Source organism: Achroia grisella, unplaced genomic scaffold (genome assembly GCF_030625045.1).
Source record: "Achroia grisella isolate CSIRO2021 unplaced genomic scaffold, CSIRO_AGI_Agris_v1 utg642, whole genome shotgun sequence".
NCBI classification, from domain to species: Eukaryota; Metazoa; Arthropoda; class Insecta; order Lepidoptera; family Pyralidae; genus Achroia; species Achroia grisella.
The window spans coordinates 2,890,964-2,910,731 of NW_026712979.1; the positions used below are offsets into that span (position 1 = coordinate 2,890,964).

A 19,768-nucleotide genomic window follows, 5' to 3' on the forward strand; every position below is an offset into this window, starting at 1 on the left:
CCCCCCTGCGACAGAGCTAACATTCAAACCCTTAGCGGTACCCTCAGTCGTATCCGTCAGGCAAGAGTTGTCTCAGCCAGTCCAAAAGCCTTTCAGTGGGTTTGGAGTACCGGTGAAGCCAGCCAGAGTAAAAGCCAGTTACGGCAAACAGCATTAGAATAGTTCGAAAAAAGAACTATTGTATAAACTACAGGCGATATATAATATTTCTGTACAAAAAATATATGTTATCTGTTGTTGCCTACATGCAAATGAAATAACTAGTGGTCGCCCAGTGGTCGAAATTCGACCATAATAAATTTAACATTCGGTAAGACTATAGATAAAAAATAATAAATACAAACAATGTTAATAGACTCTCAATGTAACCACAGACATATATATGTATGTGTGTCAAATACATGGTAGTGTGTATATTTTTTTTTATTTAATGCTTTATTATGCATATCTTAAGATACATTAGTATTCTGAACTCTTTCTCTGTATAAACTATAAAAGTGCGATATTTCATACTCCTCCACCCGCGCACTTTTCGTAAAAAGGGGTACAATTTTTGATTCACATATTATTAAAAAGATTATCGGCGACTGACCACCGCGAAGTCTTTTAATATTCTTTTTATATAAATTTAGTAGGTATTTAATAATATTAATCGTTCTTTTCATATGTCATGTTTTTTTGAAATTTTTCATTATTTTCTTACCGTAGTTCAGATGCATTGTAATGTTATATTGCACTATTATAATCTTCGTGTTTTCATCATAAACACCCATACAATCTACTGATCCGTTACAATATTGACTTCTATTATCTATTTTTTACTTTTTTTAATGTTACTACCAAACAGGCAGATATCATAGTAATAAAATTTAAACTTTGATTTCAATATATTAAGTACATTGTCGCACAACTAATTAAATGATAAATACCAATGACAATTTAACCCGTAGGGGTATTAGGCTTAGGTTTTAAGACTGATTGATTGAGAGCTGATAAATACTTGCATTATTAAATGTCTTACCGAAAAGAAATATTTTTTACGATCCATCACAAAAGCAATCTTTGCAAATGGTTCTAATTAATAGATAAAATACCTAACAATATTTCTAGGGATTATTATAATTAGTTGTATAAATTAGTAGAGAATATTTTATTCCTCGGAATTAGAAAAGATCATGAGTTCGAATATGGCTCATATAAAAAAAATGTATGTACATAAGTCTATAATTCTGATAGCCTATTCAGTAATGGAAACGCCGATAACAAATCATAATCGTATGCATGCACGTCTTTACCATATCTGATTCACCTACTCAGTAAAAGGTGGGTGTGGCATCACGACTTCATGAAGACGCATGAGCTGGATTTTTTATATTTTGGGTTTTTAAATAATGAAAGGCATTGTTGGTAGTTGTTACCCGGTCGGCCATAGATCCCAGAAGGAAGTGTGAAGGCAGAACCTTTTTTCTACTCAATATCTTGCCACAGAGCACTATATAATATCTTATACAGCTCAGATATTATATAGTGCTACTATATAGATTAATTATCCTTTAATATAATTTAACAGTAGGCTTGTCAAATGTTGACCAAACCATGACTCTATGTCATGGTAAACGAAACACTGGTAAATTGACAATGATTCCGATTACCTCATCTAGGATCCTAGTTGTGAAACTGTATTATGTATATTATTGACTAATACCATAGACAAGATATTATTACATTGCTAATATTTTAGCGAGTATATTTAAAAGTCAATGTTTTATTGCTTTTGCTTAGTGTGTTATGCTTTGATAAGCTTTTAAGCTAAGCTTTTAAGATTTGAATTAACGAACTTATCTAATACTCAGTGTGGTATACTTACATCTACAACACTCCCAGCTTCTTCACTTTTATCCGTTTATTTTTATTTATTTAAATTTCTAGTACATTAATATTAAGCGTAGATGTTATACATGTATTTATACAGACAAAGCTGTTTATATACAGATGCATGTATATCTCTGACGTCACTACTAGTTGATTAGGAAACGGCTCGTTCAATCAGTGATGGTCAATCACATAATTGTAATTGCTGTACAGGAACAAAGCACTCCGAGCTGGTCTACTGGGGGACCTTCCTTCTGGAACATCCGTATAATTTGATGCCATTTTAACCGACTTTCAAAATGAGGGTCTCAATGCAGTTGCATATGTACCTATGTTTTTATATGTAATTGCAATGTTAAAGAAGTTAATGGATCACCTGTTGGTAAGTGATAGTCGCTTTGTATATATATGTTTTTAATTTACGTCTATGGTATATACTTCATGTTATGCCCATGTAATTAAACCGTCAGAATCTTCTCTGTATCTATACACTATTATTTCTCTGGTATCACCTAAACTTTTTTTTATGTTCTACCGAATATACCTTTTTTTTTAGTATCTATAGTAATATCTGCCGCTTCCTTTGTGACGACATTCTTTCGGCCTATTTTTTTATCCTGTACATATATTCCTAACCTTTTTTATCCTTATACTACTTATTGCAAATACCTCTACGTAATACCCTAATTATACATTAATATTTACACTACTTATTCTTATTACTTATTGTTTTTAGGACTCCTGTTGCATATTCCAAAAATACATATTTGTTTATCATATTTACTTATAATTAGCGAATATACCAAGGGACTGTCTTGTAAAGAATTGTTCGACACGATGCCTACGGCTACCATTTACTATCGCACTGCTCGCCATCTACAGGGAATTTATCCCCACGCGTTGAAACCTAGGACAGTGTGGTTTCAGAGGAGCTTCCTCCCGCGTACATTTACTCGGAATGAACTATCAGCCGAGGTTTCTCGTAAAACTTCGCGGATTCACTCGCATTGAATCCATTAAATAAGTATTGGAGATCATTACAATAGAAATGAATATTAGTAAGGATTACTGGCTGTTAGATGGCGCTGAAGTAGCAAGGTGTAGACATTATTTTTTTTTTGTTTTTTATATTTTTTTTTTTAAATAATATGTCATCATCCTATGTTCATTCTAATACCTCAAAGAACATGTGTACAAAATTTCATGATGATCGGTTCAGTTGTTTTTGTGTGAAAGCGTAACAATCATCCCTACTTTCACATTTATAATATTAGCACATATAACTGATATGTAAGGATTTTTTTATTTTTATTTATTTAACTTTAATGCACAAAAACAATGTGTAAATATGGCGGACTTAACACCATGCGGCGTTATCTACCAGTTAACCATGAGTGGTGCAGAGAAAGATTGTTGGCGGTGCACTAATATAAATGAGTTAAATAATTTTATGTGTTAATAGAGTCAATAAATTTCTATTGTAGGTATAATTAAATATATAATATATATAACTTCTATACGCATATTAAAAATATAACTGTCTGTATATAAATTATATATGACAAAATTATTAGGTGGGAGACTTATCCAGGTAACCTGTGTGAACCCAATCTATAATTTATACATTTTATTCTATATTTTAGCGAATTTGTACGCGCTAACCTCAAAACGGCTTAACCTATTTTATTGCGGTTTTCAGCAATATATTGTGATAAGCTTCACATAAATGTTTGTTTTATTCCAATCGGTTTAAAAAAGTAAAAGTTATAGTTACTGCGGAGTATACATTCGGGGGTTTAGTTAGTATACAATAACTTTTATTAATGATTCATAAAAAACCGGTAATATATTGCTGAATAGATGAAACGCTCTTTCACTTACGAACTCATGAAATACTTATTTTTAGATACATATTTGTAATCTCACATAAGTATAAATGAATACATTGCTATGATCTGATTTATTGATGGCATTAAATCAAATTATAAGTAGTACGGGCTTACGGTGCTATAGAATGTAGGTATATATAAAATCATAAAACATATATATTTATCAGAATATGTAGCTATTGACGCACTTCATATCAATAAAGATTTTTTTAATTTTGTACAGCATTGGATAATCGTGTGAGATTATTTTGCGTTTCTGCCATATATGAACAACTAGCTGTGCTCGCGGTTTCATCAGTGTTAAATTTCAATAATAAAAAATACAGCCTATGTGTTATTCTGATGTATAAGCTACATGTAAAGTTTCGTTAAAATCCGTTCAGTATTTGCGGGAAAGATTAACAAACATCCAACCATTCATTCTTATAAACAGTCGCGTAAAAATAAGATAATAATAAAAAATATACCTTCACGATTGCGGGTAGTTAGAGACATTGCAATTTTTAGATGTACAATTAATTTTTTAAAATTTATTTTGGATACTAATGTTAAAGTTTTCTTCTTAAAAACACATATTTGGTAATGAATCTATATCTATCCCCACCCATAATAGCGGGATGTACCTGTTACAGGCATTGCTATGCTTACTAGTTCATACCAACAGTACTATTGTAAAGTCCACTGTTTTGCACGTTATTTCAAAATTTTAGTCCGTTATGGATCATATAGATCCTTTTTTTAGTGAAAATTTAGTTTTTAATACTATAAATACTATATTTTTAATACTATAGATAATACTATTGTTTTGTAATACCACAGATAATATAATATTACATAGTAATACTAACAGACTTGTTTCAAGAAACTGCGTCAATTGTGAAACGTTTAAGTTCATTCAGTTAATTCAGTAAATCTTAATTTACAAAATTACATCGAGTAATTGCCTAAGTATTGTAGAAAATTTTCATAGTTGCACGTTTTATATGGATATTTTATATAGAGAGGTCGGCGAAATGCAGTGATTATACGACTTCCTTCAAAAATAACGGCGAGTGAAACCGTAGCGCACTTCTAGTACCAAATTACTTGCAATGAATTATGTTTAGTATCATCGTAAATCTCATATATGTACTTAGTAGATATATGTATATATATATAAATAAATCGGGACGTTGTACGTAACATTGGCATTTGGGCGGGGCACTTTTCCAACAGTGATCTTCTTGGCCGCGTTAGGCGATAGCCGTACGAAAAATCTATCGGTAAACGGTCAAGTGTGAGTTCCCGACGATGGGCACAGAAGACCCGAATAAATTGGCGTCTGTTGAGTTTGAAGTCTATGGCCAAGTTCAAGGTTGGTCCACACATTTATTTTATTTAATAAGTGGAGTGACTTGACGGGTACTGGGCACGAACTGTACCAACCAATAACCAATATGTATTAAGGTTTTGATTTCAGTTTTCTTTTCTGTGCTGGTGTATTGTGCGATGATTCGTCTATTAATTGTATGTATGCAGTAGAGGTATGTCTAGGCTAATAGAAATTACGGCGACCTTAATATATTTTGTTGACAAAGAAAAGAAAAAAATATATAAATTGTTAATACATTTTGAAATGTATTGTTAATGGTACACGTGGTGGTAAATATCAATACATGAAAGCGATGATCAGCGGATATCATCTTCATGCCATACAAGCTTATTAAATTGCCATATTTCACCCTGCAACCGGAGCTCCTTGATGGCTGAAATGGGTGACACAGATGACTTTGTACAAAGTCTATCTCTAGAGAAATTTCATGAAACTTTAAGAGGAAGGGCGCCGGTGGCAATTTCAAGACATAACTAACAACTACGTAAGGCCCAGGCCACAGGCCCTACGTAAAAATTTTTAACATTTGCTAAAACTTTGCATTCACCGCTTGCACCACAAGTTGAGAAGTAGTTTTTATGTGAAATTTGCAAGAATTAGCAAATAGAATAGAATGATGGATGTAACGCTAATCTCCGAAATGACTAGCTGGTTGCTTCTTTGAAGATTTTGGATTCAGAAATGTTAATTTACATATTATGGCCCAATATGTGAGGAAGGTTACAGACTCTATCCATATTATGCTTTAGAAGCCGAGAGAAAAAAGAGCCTATAGCGCAGACAGTCGATGTAATGTAAAGGCAAACAAATCGGGGAATCATGCCGGCCGACTTTTTTGCGGCTAAAACCGCGTGGCTATGTAGTAGGTAATAATATGAAACACGTCCCGACTAGCGAAAAAGCGGCCGTAATGCTATCTACTATAAAACATGGATGAATATAATTGAGTGGGTACTCATCCAATTTCCGTCCGCGTCGTATGTAGCTTAACCTTGAGACTGTTATTATTATCGAAGGCTATTTCTCACTATATACCCATGGTTATATGTATTATATAATACATGTACATATACATATGTAATCTATTCATAACACAGGTAGAAGAGATTGTTGGCAAGAATTTCGTAAGTTGTCAATCATTATCTCATCTCTTGTCAAATTACGACTAATAGGGCTTAGATATATTAAACAATTTCTTTTTCTTTTTTTGATAATAAAACAAGAAAAAGATGCATATGCACCTACTCACTTACATATACATACAACAACATCAACAAACGTATGAAATATTTATTTAAATAATTTTCTTAACCTAACTATTTTCATAACTTTATTTATTTATTTTGTATAAGCTGTGTTTGGGGTAACCATTCGGGGTTATATGACAGTGAATTATTTGGAACAGCCATATGAAATCTTGTTTCTCCGGAATGACAAAGTATGCAATGTACTACGGGCATATTTTTTTTTGTAGCACAGGGTACAAACTAGCTTGCGGCTCACCTGACGGAAAATGATTACAACCGCCTATGATCACCGTATCACAAGGTGTATAGCAAGTGCGTTCCGGCCTTTTAAGAAGAAATAAGCCCTTTTCTTGAAGGTTTCAATATCGTAACGGCATAATATGGCATGATCTTCGTGATGTTGTTATTTTAAGTCATGGTTACCAACAATCAACTTTTTTTGCGATCGATGTACATAAAAAAACTCAGCCGATTTCATAATCATCTTTTTCTTATTCCGTTATACTGTATACCTATAGCTCAGGCTATCATCAGTCCATCATCATAAAAAAAATAGCCTATCAATACATTTTCTTCATGCATATAATGTGGAGTCTTTGATCATCTTGCGATATATTTAGCCGATCGCAACTGGGTCGATGTCAATTGACGATTTGGACGTGATAATAAACAGAGTGCCTCGTGGCTCGTTAGTTTTCTACCCCAAATTATAGACTGAAGAGCATGAGTTCGAGTTTGGAACAAAAAACTTTACTTGTTTATTTTCCATGATATCATGTCGATAAATGCGTAGATTAGGATGACTATCTTTCCAAGCTATACAGGTGGTTTCTTAATCCGGTAGTATTTTAGTACAACAAGGAATAGCTGTATATTTAGCATAACAGAGTTAAACATTAAATAAATATATTTAATTTTACAAGTCCCCCTCTGATCTATCCTCCATCCTAATCATACGAGGATCGAAGTTCAAGTCTAAGCCGAGGTTCAAGCCCCTAGCTAGCTCTCAGACTAAAGTCGGATCCGTTAGGCAGGAGTTGGCCTTCAGCCTCTCCATAAGTAATTCTACGGGTTTGGAGTGCCATCTGTAATCGCTTACTGTACTTGAAACTGTAAAGTCCAGCTGTGGCCAACAGCAATCAGCAATCAATAGTTCGAAAAATATTTAACAAGTGCAATAAAGTATATATTCTATAATTAATTTAAAAGAGTACAATAAAAACAATATACTATTTTTTAAAATAGGCTTATCTAACAAATAATATTTTTACTTAATGATAATCTATTTATGGACATGAATACATAATAATTAATCACAATGCTATCACGGATTAATTTTGTCGGATGATTTTTAATTGTTTAATCAAGTTCATTGGTGGTACTTTTTATTATCTTGGATGGTAAAATGATCACCATTTCGTCACGTAATACTTCCTGTATATGGCTTATGATTAACGTGACCATTTATTTTTTGACTTTTACTTAAAATGGGACATTGGTTTATTATTAATTAACAAATAGTCAATAAAAACCGCTTTTTAAGTTTATTTATTCTGAAAAAGTTAGCTTAAAAGACACGAATTTAAAAATATACCAGATAAGTATAAAACATAACTAAACATTTTGTTTAGTTATATTTATATCTTTCAGAGGAACAAATTTGCTTTAATATAACTGGTGAAGACTTTAAGTAAGAATGTAATTGCACACGTTTTTTTATTTTACTTTAATTTCAAAACGGTTTTAATGGTTTCAATTTATTTTCAAAACCAACTTCAAAACGGTCCGGTTTGAGGAATGGTGAGAAAGAAGAAGAATTTACGAATGTTAATATATTTTTCATGTACCAATGTTAATTATATTTCAGTACAAAAACGAACAACATTTTCTATTCAAAACTATAATTATATCTACGTGATACGTTTAGATTTCATTTTTATTTATCTTGAAAACGATAATTCGTTATAATGTATTCGGCAGAAAAAAAATGTCAAACTGCGAAATAGCCAGATAATAAATGTAATGGCAACTTGATTAACAAAATAAATCAGTAATAGTTATCAGAGCAGCCCAGTCCATACAAACAGCACCCGTTGATGAGTATAACTAAGAAATTGGCAAATCTATAAGTAGCACCCGTTTACCATAACGACGAATGGTAATCGAAAATAATTCACTCCATGACAGCGGATGCTTCACAACGCTATAATTTATCACTTCTTGCATAGCTTCTGTAAATTATCTAATCCTAGGACATTTATAGAGCATATAGTTTATTGTTTAATCTTAACATATATCCTTCCTTTCCTCAGGCTGCTACTTCACGAAGTACTGTAAGGAGCTAGCTGAGCAGCTGAACGTAGGTGGATGGGTGAAGAACACTAAGAAAGGCACTATTGTGGGCAAGATACAGGGCACAAAAGCAGCAATCGATCATATGTTAGTATTTACGATTACTATAATTGCGACGTAGCTAGTTCTGTGACACATGATGACCGGCAGTCAAGCACTGACGTCATTGCCCTGTTTTTGAAGGAATTGTCGAGTTACCTTTTAATAAATTTTAAAAACTCTGTAAAAACACACTGGGTAGTATGTTACTCACTAAACGATTTTTAAATGACAAACGAATGGTCCTAGTGGTTTAATAAGGATTTTGAAATATTTAAACATCTAGCTTATCTTTATTGTTACCTATTTGGTAAACTTTACATAAAACTAGAATTTATTTAGTTCTAGCTGCGCCCACGACTTCGTCCGCGTAAAATGACGATACTTCCATAGAACCTTCACATTAAAAAGTAGCCTATGTCCTTTGTCAGTGTCTAGACTATCTGTGTACCAAAATCGGTTCAGTGGTTTAGGCGTGAAAGCGAGACAGACAGACAGACAGAGTTACTTTCGCATTTATAATATCAGTAAGGATTATTTATTAGTCGGAGTAGGACAAACCTAGCTATTGTAAAAATGTGTATTATAAAATAGAAGAGTTTGTAAATGATAATATTTTATTTGTAGACAAAACTTAAAATTCATAGCGCTGATGATAATTTCTAATTGCACTAGGAATGAATGCGTAGCGGTTTCTATGTTTATTATTGCATGCCTCTTACTTGTTGTTGTGTAATTATTTATTAAAAATAACATTTATTCAAAAGAGCAATACACAAGTCTTTTGCTCATACTTCTTGTGTTGAGACTGCGTTCCGAATGACTGGTAGAATAAAAATAATGTGACTATTCAAAAGTGCTTGTACAGAGTTTATTTGGATAAAGATTATTTCTATTCGACTTCTATAAAGGTACCGCCACAAAGTTTTATTTAACAACACAATACACGTGCGTTCAAGTACTTACTTTCGCCTAATTATACTCGTACTGATAATAATAATATCTAATCTTTATTAGCAAATACAAGAGATATACTATCATACCTTTTGCCCAGGCTTTCATACTACCGAAACCTTTGAGTTACACATCATTAGACTATGGTAGACTTTGTTCAAATTATCTCTATAGGTAGGTATCTCTCATATAATCGCATCTATAATCGACGGCCTCGGTGGTCCAGCGGTCTAGCACGCCGCTTTACTTCCCATGGTCACGGGTTCGATTCCTCGCACGTTGCAAACTTTTGTATTTGATTATTTGAATCAGTCTAGGTATTTTTTGTGTATATTATGTATGTATTTACAAAAATATGTACAATATATAAGTATTTGTATCAGTCGTTTAGTACACTAGCTTTGTTTCATTTATATCACTTGTCTAGTACCCATAACACAAGCTCTGCTTACCGCGGGACTAGATGGCGCTGTGTGAATTGTTCAGGCTAAAAAAAAAGTTGCCGCCCAGCTTGCTTTACAGACTGTTTCTATTTTGATGGGTGAGATACGCCTGTAGAATTGCAATGTTCGGTGACATGACACTTTATCTTTATTTACGTGATTAGTATATATATAGACCAGTACTGGTATAAAAAAGAATCGTTTGTCGTTGTCCCGTTAAAAAGTTGGGAACGCTGTCTTCCGATACAAATATCTAAGCGGGCATTTCACACATAATAATTACCGTTTATTTATATAATAGACTAGCTGCTCCCGCGACTTCGTAGGCGTAGAATATAACTTAATTTTTCTAAATAAAAGATTATTTCAAAAATAAGAGTAACCTAAGTTACTCCTTAATACATCAGCTACCTGCCAATAAAAGTCCCGTCAAAATCAGTCCAGCCAGTTCAGAGATTAGCCGGAACAAACAAACAGACAGACAGACAAAATAAAAAAAATATATTTTGGAGTATATACCGTATTTATATTCATGCATGAATTAAAAAACAGTTATTTCAATATTACAAACAGACACTCCAATGTTATTTATATGTATAGATATTATATGTATATATATACAGAAAAATATAAATAAAAACATAATAATATATAAATAGAAAAATATATGAGAATCCGAAATGCCTTTACAATATTACCTACTCAAAAAGTGTCATACAAAGTAAAAACAAGGCGTATGGGTGAATACACTTAATACAGAAACCTAATGACGATCTTTATCTGTAATATTAATTAATTGCGTGAATCTAATAAAAGGCAAATAAAGGAACTTTTTACAAATTCAATGATAGGCATTAATGCAGAATAAACTTCTTATGTAACTAAAATGGTAGGAGCGAAGAGGTTGGTTGTAATTGGTTTAATAAACTCATTGCTAATGTACCATGTAATTGACCACCGAGCAAATTCCCCCTAGATACCATCATAATAAATTATTTGCCACGATTGGCTAACTGAACAACTTTTATTTGAAAGAACAACAAACAAGATTCTTGCTCGTTCTTCTTGTGATGATACTGTTTTCCAAAAGAGCGGTAGACCCAAAGAAATATTATATGATTGCTATAATGGAATCAAGTTTAGCTTTATACGGATTTTTTAATTATTATGAAAGATTACTAACTAGGTACAAGGTTTTACCCGCGTAAAAATTATAGCCTATGTCTTATTCTGATGTTTAAACTATATTACCGTAACGTTTCATCAAAATCCGTTCTGTAGATTTTGCGTGAAAGTTGAGAGTACACTTTCACGCAAAATCTATGGAACGGATCTTTTTGTAATATTAGTAAGACTCAAAAGCGCTAATATTAAGTTTATTTGAATAAATATACTCAACCAAATTATAGAAGAATACGATACTCAATTTGTAAAAGGCAATTTTTTTAAGGAAAACCCGTTGTAAATAGATAAGTAATACTTATTACAGTGAAATGAAATCAATTCACTATATTAAGTACCACAATCGTGGCATATGTCAATTAAAGTTTTATCTTAAATCTAAATCTGTTTGGTCCTATATTTTCGTGTTATGACGGAACACCAGTTAGGATTTGGCTGTGACATTCCAAATGATGGATAGTTCAATTGTTTCCATAGAAAAATGGGATTAATGAATATATCATATTAGTCGCATTTCTAGCGATTTATTGAATAAATGGCAGATTATGTTTTATCAACATAAAATCCGCGTCGCATGTACTTCAGGTATTAACTAGTCATTAACTGTAACAAGTAATCCATTGACTAGTGATATTCTAAGGTGATTGCTGAGAATTATTAAATATTAAAAAAATTACATAATATTTTTCATACGTGATTTCTTTCGCCATCTTTTACTATAGCACCGCTTGTCATCGACAGGGAATTCTTCCCTACAGCCTAGAGCTTTCGAAACGATCCAGTATAAATAGTTAAAATTATATTTTTTTCTAACTATTGTGTTAAAAAGTATTAAATACGATATTTCTGTTTCTTTAATTGTACCGAAACCACAACATTTATGAAATGGTACTTATTAATAATAATAATATTAAGTATATGTATAATATTCAAATAAAGAAATATACAAAATTATTCAAATTCGAACATCTAAACCTTGTGGGATTTCTATGTAGTTTTATGAAATTATTTTCATTATTACACTGTTGGTGAAATTTCGTTTTCGGCTTATACACAAGGTTAGGAGATACCTACTAACCTTGTGAATCTATAAATATATATATACAAAATTTAGGCGGCATAATATTCTAGGATTTCTGTATAAATTAGATACATTATACAAAAATAATACATCTACTGCAACCTCAACCATGACAATAACGAACTGTTTCTATTATTTTCTCTCACTGTAATGTCACAAGTTATTTACTAATAGCAAATCTCCTTCCGCGTTTAACTTAATTGAACATACGTGCTATAAATGTCAGGCGTAAAAATTGTATTAAGATCACTTCATGGGATTTGGTTTTTTTATGGATGATAATGGAACGTTGCATGCCTGCGTTAACGGTATACGCTGGGCACCAGTGGAGGACGATAAGACGAACACAAGGTCAGGTCAGTTAGCCCATAGTGGCATTTTTACAAGGAATTTATCACGATGGTTTCCAGGGGGAACCTGGATGTCAAAGGTAATTGATTGATGACACTTTACGATCAAGTTCATATTTCAAGGTTAATTAACTTGACAGATAATGTAAACTTTGCACATTATCTGTCAAGTTAATTAACCTTTTACCATCAGATTGCTTATTTGCCACTATAGTAGCAGAAAATAAAAATTCTATATAAAGTAAATAAATTTTTCAATTTAATACGTGACTGCAGAAACAACTGTTGTGAACTTAGCGTTTCATTGTAGAATACGTTGTAAAACTAAATAATATTTTATAAATAGATTATATATTATATTATATATATAATACATAATTTATTTATAAAACAAAGAGGATACCTATATGTATGATACCTGATGGTAAGTGATTACCGCCGCCTATAAACACCAGCAACACTAGGGGAATTGCAAAGCGTTGCCGGCCTTGTAAGAAGGAATAAGCTCTTTTCATGAAGGTTCGGAAATACTATTTTCTGGAAAGCGATTCCACAATGTGGTTCTGCCCGGTAAAAAGATTCTGAAAAAACGATAATTTAACTAATATTTTACTTTTTATTGTTTCAAGTACAAACTTTTTTTTATAAACGTCTATATTATTAAAATATCTTTTTCTCCATCAGAGATTATAAAGAAATAGTTTGGTAGGGATATAGTTACATCAACATGAAAATATTTATTTAAAAAAGAATGCATAATATGTAATAAATAAAAAATATATATGCCAAACAAAGGTTTTATCTTTGTATATATTTTTTATATCTTAACATTATATATAACATATCCCATGATAATATTTATAGTCGTGCAGGCCTTGTAGTCGCAATATGGTTGAAGTTTGTGAGTAGTTTAAGAACATTTGACCTATGTCGCATATAGTGGCAGGAAATCGCCGATTCGACAGTAAATTGATAGCGTCGCGTAGAAATTTGGCTTATGGAGTACGTCTCATACGTAGACGCAGTTAGACCCTGATTTATTTTGTATAGGTTTCCATTAGTTTCTCCTTCGAAGAAATAGAAATATTCTTTATTCAAATAAACTCAATGCAAGTACTTCTGAATAGTCATATTTTTTTATTACACCACTCATTCGGAACGGTTACTCATCACAAGAAGAATGAGCAAGAAACTTGTTTTTGAATAAATGTTGCTTGAAATAAATAATTATACAATAATAAATAAGAGGCATGCGATAATCGACATAGAAACCGCTATGCACTCATTCCTAGTGCAATAAGATAATATTGTCAGCGTTGTCAATTTAAGTATATTCTACAAAAACATTATCATATACAAACTCTTCAATTTTATGGTAAGCACTTTTACAGAGAAAGTGTTTTATATGACATTTGAATCTTTTTTCAGGCTGATTTAGAACAGATGCGGTAGTTTGTAGTAAAACCTTACGCAATTACTTTAAAATGAATTAATAACTTTAGTTTAATGGCATTTAGTAAACCCTGTTTATTATTGTTACGTAAGCTTTTATGAGTGTTATCACTAACTCTTTTTTAATTGTCTATATTTTTCCTAGCATAAATGATATTTTCGTAAATGTATTAAAAAGCAACAGTAAGGATATTTGATTCCTTAAAGCACTCGAGAAAATTTAACTTTTTACAAACAAATCAACTTTATACGCATTATGTATATATTGCCTACATATTAGATTATCTTTTATACTTTGATTTTGCTATATAGATACACTCGTGAGTGTCCACTAGGTTATTAGTATTAAGTCCAATCATTTCATGAAGTACTTAATTGAACAGGAAAAAATAATGTAATCCCTAAAGATTTATATTTTTCCTTTAATACTCGCGTATATCTAAAAGAGGTGACAAATGTTTAATATACATAGGTACTGAATGGAGATAACAATATTAAAGTACGCGCCTATGTTTGTACCAATCGGCATGAGGAAATACTGCAAATTCATCGTGTTCGATAATAATAGATATGTGAACTGTAATTAATTAAGATTATTTCTATTTTAATAATATTTATGTTGTATACTTAAGTTTCGGTTTATTTAGTTTTACCAATTGAAAAATTAATATAAATAAATAACCTGGACAATTAACACAGCGCCATCCAGTCACACGGTAAGGAAAACTTGTATAATGGGTACTAGACAACTGATATAAATATTTAGATATTTTTATAAACAAAACTAGTGTACTAAACGACTGATACAAATACATATATAATGTACATATTTTTGTAAATACATACATAATATAAACAAAAAATACCTAGACTGATTCAAATAATCAAAGACAAAAGTTGGGTATGGGTACTAGGCAGCAGATATATGCTTATACTTAGATATATTTATTTTTTTGTAAATACATACATAATATATATAGAATACACCCAGACCGATACAAACAATCATACTTATGAATGTAAATGTTTGCATCGTACGAGGAAACAAACCATTGGAATTAAGGCGTTATGTTAACCCGCTAGACCACCGAGGCCGTCAAATATCCTTCTGAAATTTTATTAGAGGAATGATTATGATAAATATTCATTACTAATATTTATTTATTTAATGTTAACATTAATTTCAATTTGCATACTCAAAATGTAGCTGAATACATTACCGCTAAAAAGAATCCATTTATCGTATCTCCTCAGTTTCAAGACACTCTCCTTGATGTGAAGCCAAAACTCGAGGTCCTTGGCGTTAATATATACAGTGCCGTTCAGTTTTGCGGTCATTTGGAGGACAAGGCTAAAGCTTGGTGTGCTCAGTAGAGTGAGACGGTATTTCACGGCGGCCCATCACTTCAATTATACAAGGCGCAGATCCAGCCGCACATGGAATACTGTTCGTATCTCGGGGCGGGAGCACTACAATACCAGCTACTTCCATTTGACCGCATTCAGATCCGAGCAGCCAGAATCATTGGTAATCAACGTCTATGTGACAGACTCGACCCATTAGCTTTGCGGCGAGATATTGCATCTCTGTGCATTTTCTACCGCATATATCACGGGGAGTGTTCTGAGGAATTGTTCGGATTAATACCAGCTGCTGAGTTTCACCACCGTACCACCCGCCAGAAACTGAAATACCATCCTGATCATCTGGATGTCTGGTCTTCCACAGTGCGGTTTTCTAGAAACTTCTTGCCTCGCACAACCACATTGTGGACCTTCCAGCAATGGTATTTCCGAACCGATACGATATTGAAACCTTCAAGAAAAGAGCTTATTCCTTTTTAAAAGGCCGACAACGTACTTGCAATTCCCCTGGTGTTGCGGGTGCTCATGGGCGGCGGTAATCACTTACCATCAGGTGAGCAGAATGCTCGTTTGTTCCCTGTTTTATAAAAAAATATGAAACTATGTATTTATTTATTTTTAAGGACAACGTAGCGGAGGAAGTAGAATACATTTCAATAGTGGGACGTATATAAGTTAATTTATTAGTGGTAGCTACATCAACGAGGATTACCACCTATTTTAAAAGAGAAAATGATATTGTTTGTTTCATTATTTTTTTATTGTTTTGCGTAATTCGAATGGTAATAAGCTGACGATCTATCGGATGGTAAGTGATAATAGTCTAATAATACCCGAGATACCACTATGTGGCACTAATTCACATTCTATAGCACACTAAAGAAATGTCATTCCTCTTATCCTGATTGGACTCCCTAATCGCACCCTACAATTGAAACACTATGTCTGAAATAGGTAAGCCTGAGGCACTCACGCAGGTGACATTTTGCAGGCTACGTCTTTGCATTTATGATTTTAATATGGATTCAAAATATCAAATACCAAAGATATTCGTAGGTATAGATACTCTAAAACAAAGACCACTGCCGCGTCTGTCTGTACATTAGCGATAATCTCCTAAAGTTCTGAACGAATTTTCATGAGGTTTTCATCTAATAATAGAGAATGCGATGTTTACTACCCGCATAAGGCGCTATTTCTATATATACCTACATATAAATTTTAGCATGTAAGATCTAGTGGGGGGACCTGGTGACCTGTGATACAGGTTGTTCGGATGCCTAGTACAGGCACCAGCTCTCCACAAATCTGTATTTTTGCATAGAATTTTACATGCCTCAAAGGCTCTGCAGCACTCTATATTTACTGCCCACCTTCATGAAAGAGGACTACTGGCCGAAAGGTGTGGTGTATCGGCGCTACCGTGGCAGATTGCCGTCTTCAGTGCAGTGATCACACAGACAATATAGTTGTATTGGTTTTTAAATATTATATTATATGTATGTTAGTCTATAAGGTATTTATAATATGGGCCTAGTTGCCTGAAATAAATGAATATGTTATTATTATTATTATTTATTATATAAGTACTATATAGAAACAGCTAGTTTATAGTATAATGTTCGCTAATAACCTCAAGATGGTAAATTGTTCCAGGGTCAACTGGCTTAACACCACGGGCTCTCCGGGTTGCAAGATAGAAAAATGTGATCTTACCAACTGGGAACACCTCGTTCGACCTGACTACAGGGATTTTAGCATACGTTTTTAATATGTACTTATACATAAGCTAAGTGAATGGTATATTACGTGGTTTTATACAAATGTAGATTTCTAATTGTATCCGCGGTTCTAACTCCATATAATTATGTATTATTCTGACGTATAAGCTATATTCTTGTAGAGTTTTATTAATTTATTATATATTATTTTAATTCATTCAGTAGTTTTTGCCTGAAAAAGAAAAAAACATCCATCCATACTCACTAACAAACTTCCACATTTGTAATATTAGTAAGACTAGCGGCGTGCCCCAGCTTCATACGAGTAAGTATTTATAAAAAAAAATATAAGTTTAAAAACAAACACACACACACACATATATATGCACTCTTCGATATCAACAAAGTTGTTCTTGTAATAATTTATGAGACCACAAATAGTTGAGTTACTTTATAGGTAAGATTAATTTATTGTACGCATACCTGTTACAATTTTTCTCCAGAACAGTAGAGGGCGGAATAAATGGTCTATTTTTTTAAACATTATTAAGTTATGACAAGTCTGAAAAAAGCTGATATGATTCCGTGCATAGCTGAATCTGAAAATGTATATTCAGGAGATATGTTAATTCTGGTACACATTATATAGGCAGTTATTAAAAGTCTATAGTTTATTAAAGACACTAACTAATTTGTGAAGTATTTTTCTTAAGTTATAGTTGTACGATGTACCTAAAGTACGTACTAGTAAGTATTCTTGAAATTGAACTGGTTTCACCAAGAAAAGAAATAGAAATTGTAATTTTCATTACATAATTAATTTTGTTTGTATGAACAGCTTAATAAATATCTTCAATTATCCACTTTTTTATAAGCTATTCAGTTTCATGAATGCTATTGCGACTAACATATATACGCTTTTCTGAATCATAATATTTTTATAAAGTACGTTATTGATTATAAAATTAAAAACTTAATATGTCTTTTTATTTATTTCAATGATGAACTCCTGCACCATGTTGGGTTGATCTCCATATGGTTCCTCCTGGAAAGCATTGTGTTAAATTCCTTGTGAATTTACCATGATGGGCTAACTGCCCTGACCTCATGTTCATCTTATCATCCTCCACTGGTGCCCCGCCAGCATAAACCGTTGCATACGGGTGGATCATATTACACTCCTTAATTAAAACTAAACTCCATATTACACTAAAAATATTTAACTTTCATGAAATGAAAATATGTAACTAACAGCCATTCTACCTTTTTTCTCGAAATAAGTTCCAATTGATCCACATTGGAATATGACGATGTTAGAATTTCGCGGCCATTAAATTAAATAAACGGTATTATAATTAGTTAATTAGGTTTCCTCTCGATTGTATTTCAGTAGCAGAACGAAAATAATAGGAATTGTAATTAAAATTGATATTTAGATGCAAGAGGTGAATTAGTTTGTATCAGTTTATGTGTTTTCGATGTCTGTCTGTATTTCCAAAAAAATATATCTAAGTATTTACATCTGTTGTCTTGTACCTAAAACACAAGCTCTACTTACCATGGGGTTTGATGGCGCTGTGTTAATTGTCGAGTGTTATTTATTACTTATTTATTTATACTTATCAAGTTTATTTCTTAAATTTAGGTATAGGTATATGTACTACGGCTAGATTCAAATACAATACGTACAGACGGATATGATAATATTATTTGTACGAAAGTGTATAGACAATCACAAATGACATAATTCGTAATAATGGAAAATTTTATAATTTTAATTATACGATATCTTTAGGTACAAATAGATATCTGAACATCGCCATTGTCGATTCTAACATTAATTCTGTAGTTACTAATAACACTAATAACAAACAAAAGGAGGAATTAAATTTATATCATATGTCATTCGAAAGCTACTGTCATTATCTCTACGTGTGGGAAATCAACATCATGTTTGTTTGTATTTTTATACTAGCTTTACCACGCAGATATACCTACGTAAATTAATAATAAAAACTTAGTTTCACACAACGCTATCTAGTCCCAAGCTAAGCAGAGCTTGTGTTATGGGTACTAGACAACTAATATAAATACATAGATATAGTTTTTATATACATCTTAATATTAATAATTACATAGTATAAAATAAAGTCGGTATCGCTGTCTGTCCGTCCCTATGTATGCGTAAATCTTTCAAACTACGCAACGGATTTTAAAGCGGTTTTTTAATAGACAGACTGATTCTAGGGGTACATGTACACCCAGGCGAAGCCGGGGCGAGTAGCTAGTATAATAAACGCGAAAGTGTGTGAATATGGATGGATTATTTGTTACTCTTTCACACAAAAACTGCTGAATGCATTTTTATGAAACTTTACAAATATTTGTATTGTTTTCTATGTATAATTTGTATGTATTTATGAAGTAAAATTGTATCTATGTACGTCTA

At 32.3% G+C, this 19,768-nt stretch overlaps 1 protein-coding gene across 1 annotated transcript; it reads left to right on the plus strand.

The window, feature by feature from the left end:
- Nucleotides 1-4,980: 4,980 nt before the first annotated feature.
- Nucleotides 4,981-18,255, plus strand: LOC131849486 (acylphosphatase-2). Its single transcript, XM_059199567.1, has 3 exons — nt 4,981-5,115; nt 8,693-8,819; nt 17,255-18,255. The coding sequence occupies exons 1-3, from the start codon at nt 5,052-5,054 to the stop codon at nt 17,367-17,369; spliced, it is 306 nt and encodes a 101-aa protein (XP_059055550.1). The 5' UTR covers nt 4,981-5,051; the 3' UTR covers nt 17,370-18,255.
- Nucleotides 18,256-19,768: the final 1,513 nt, after the last annotated feature.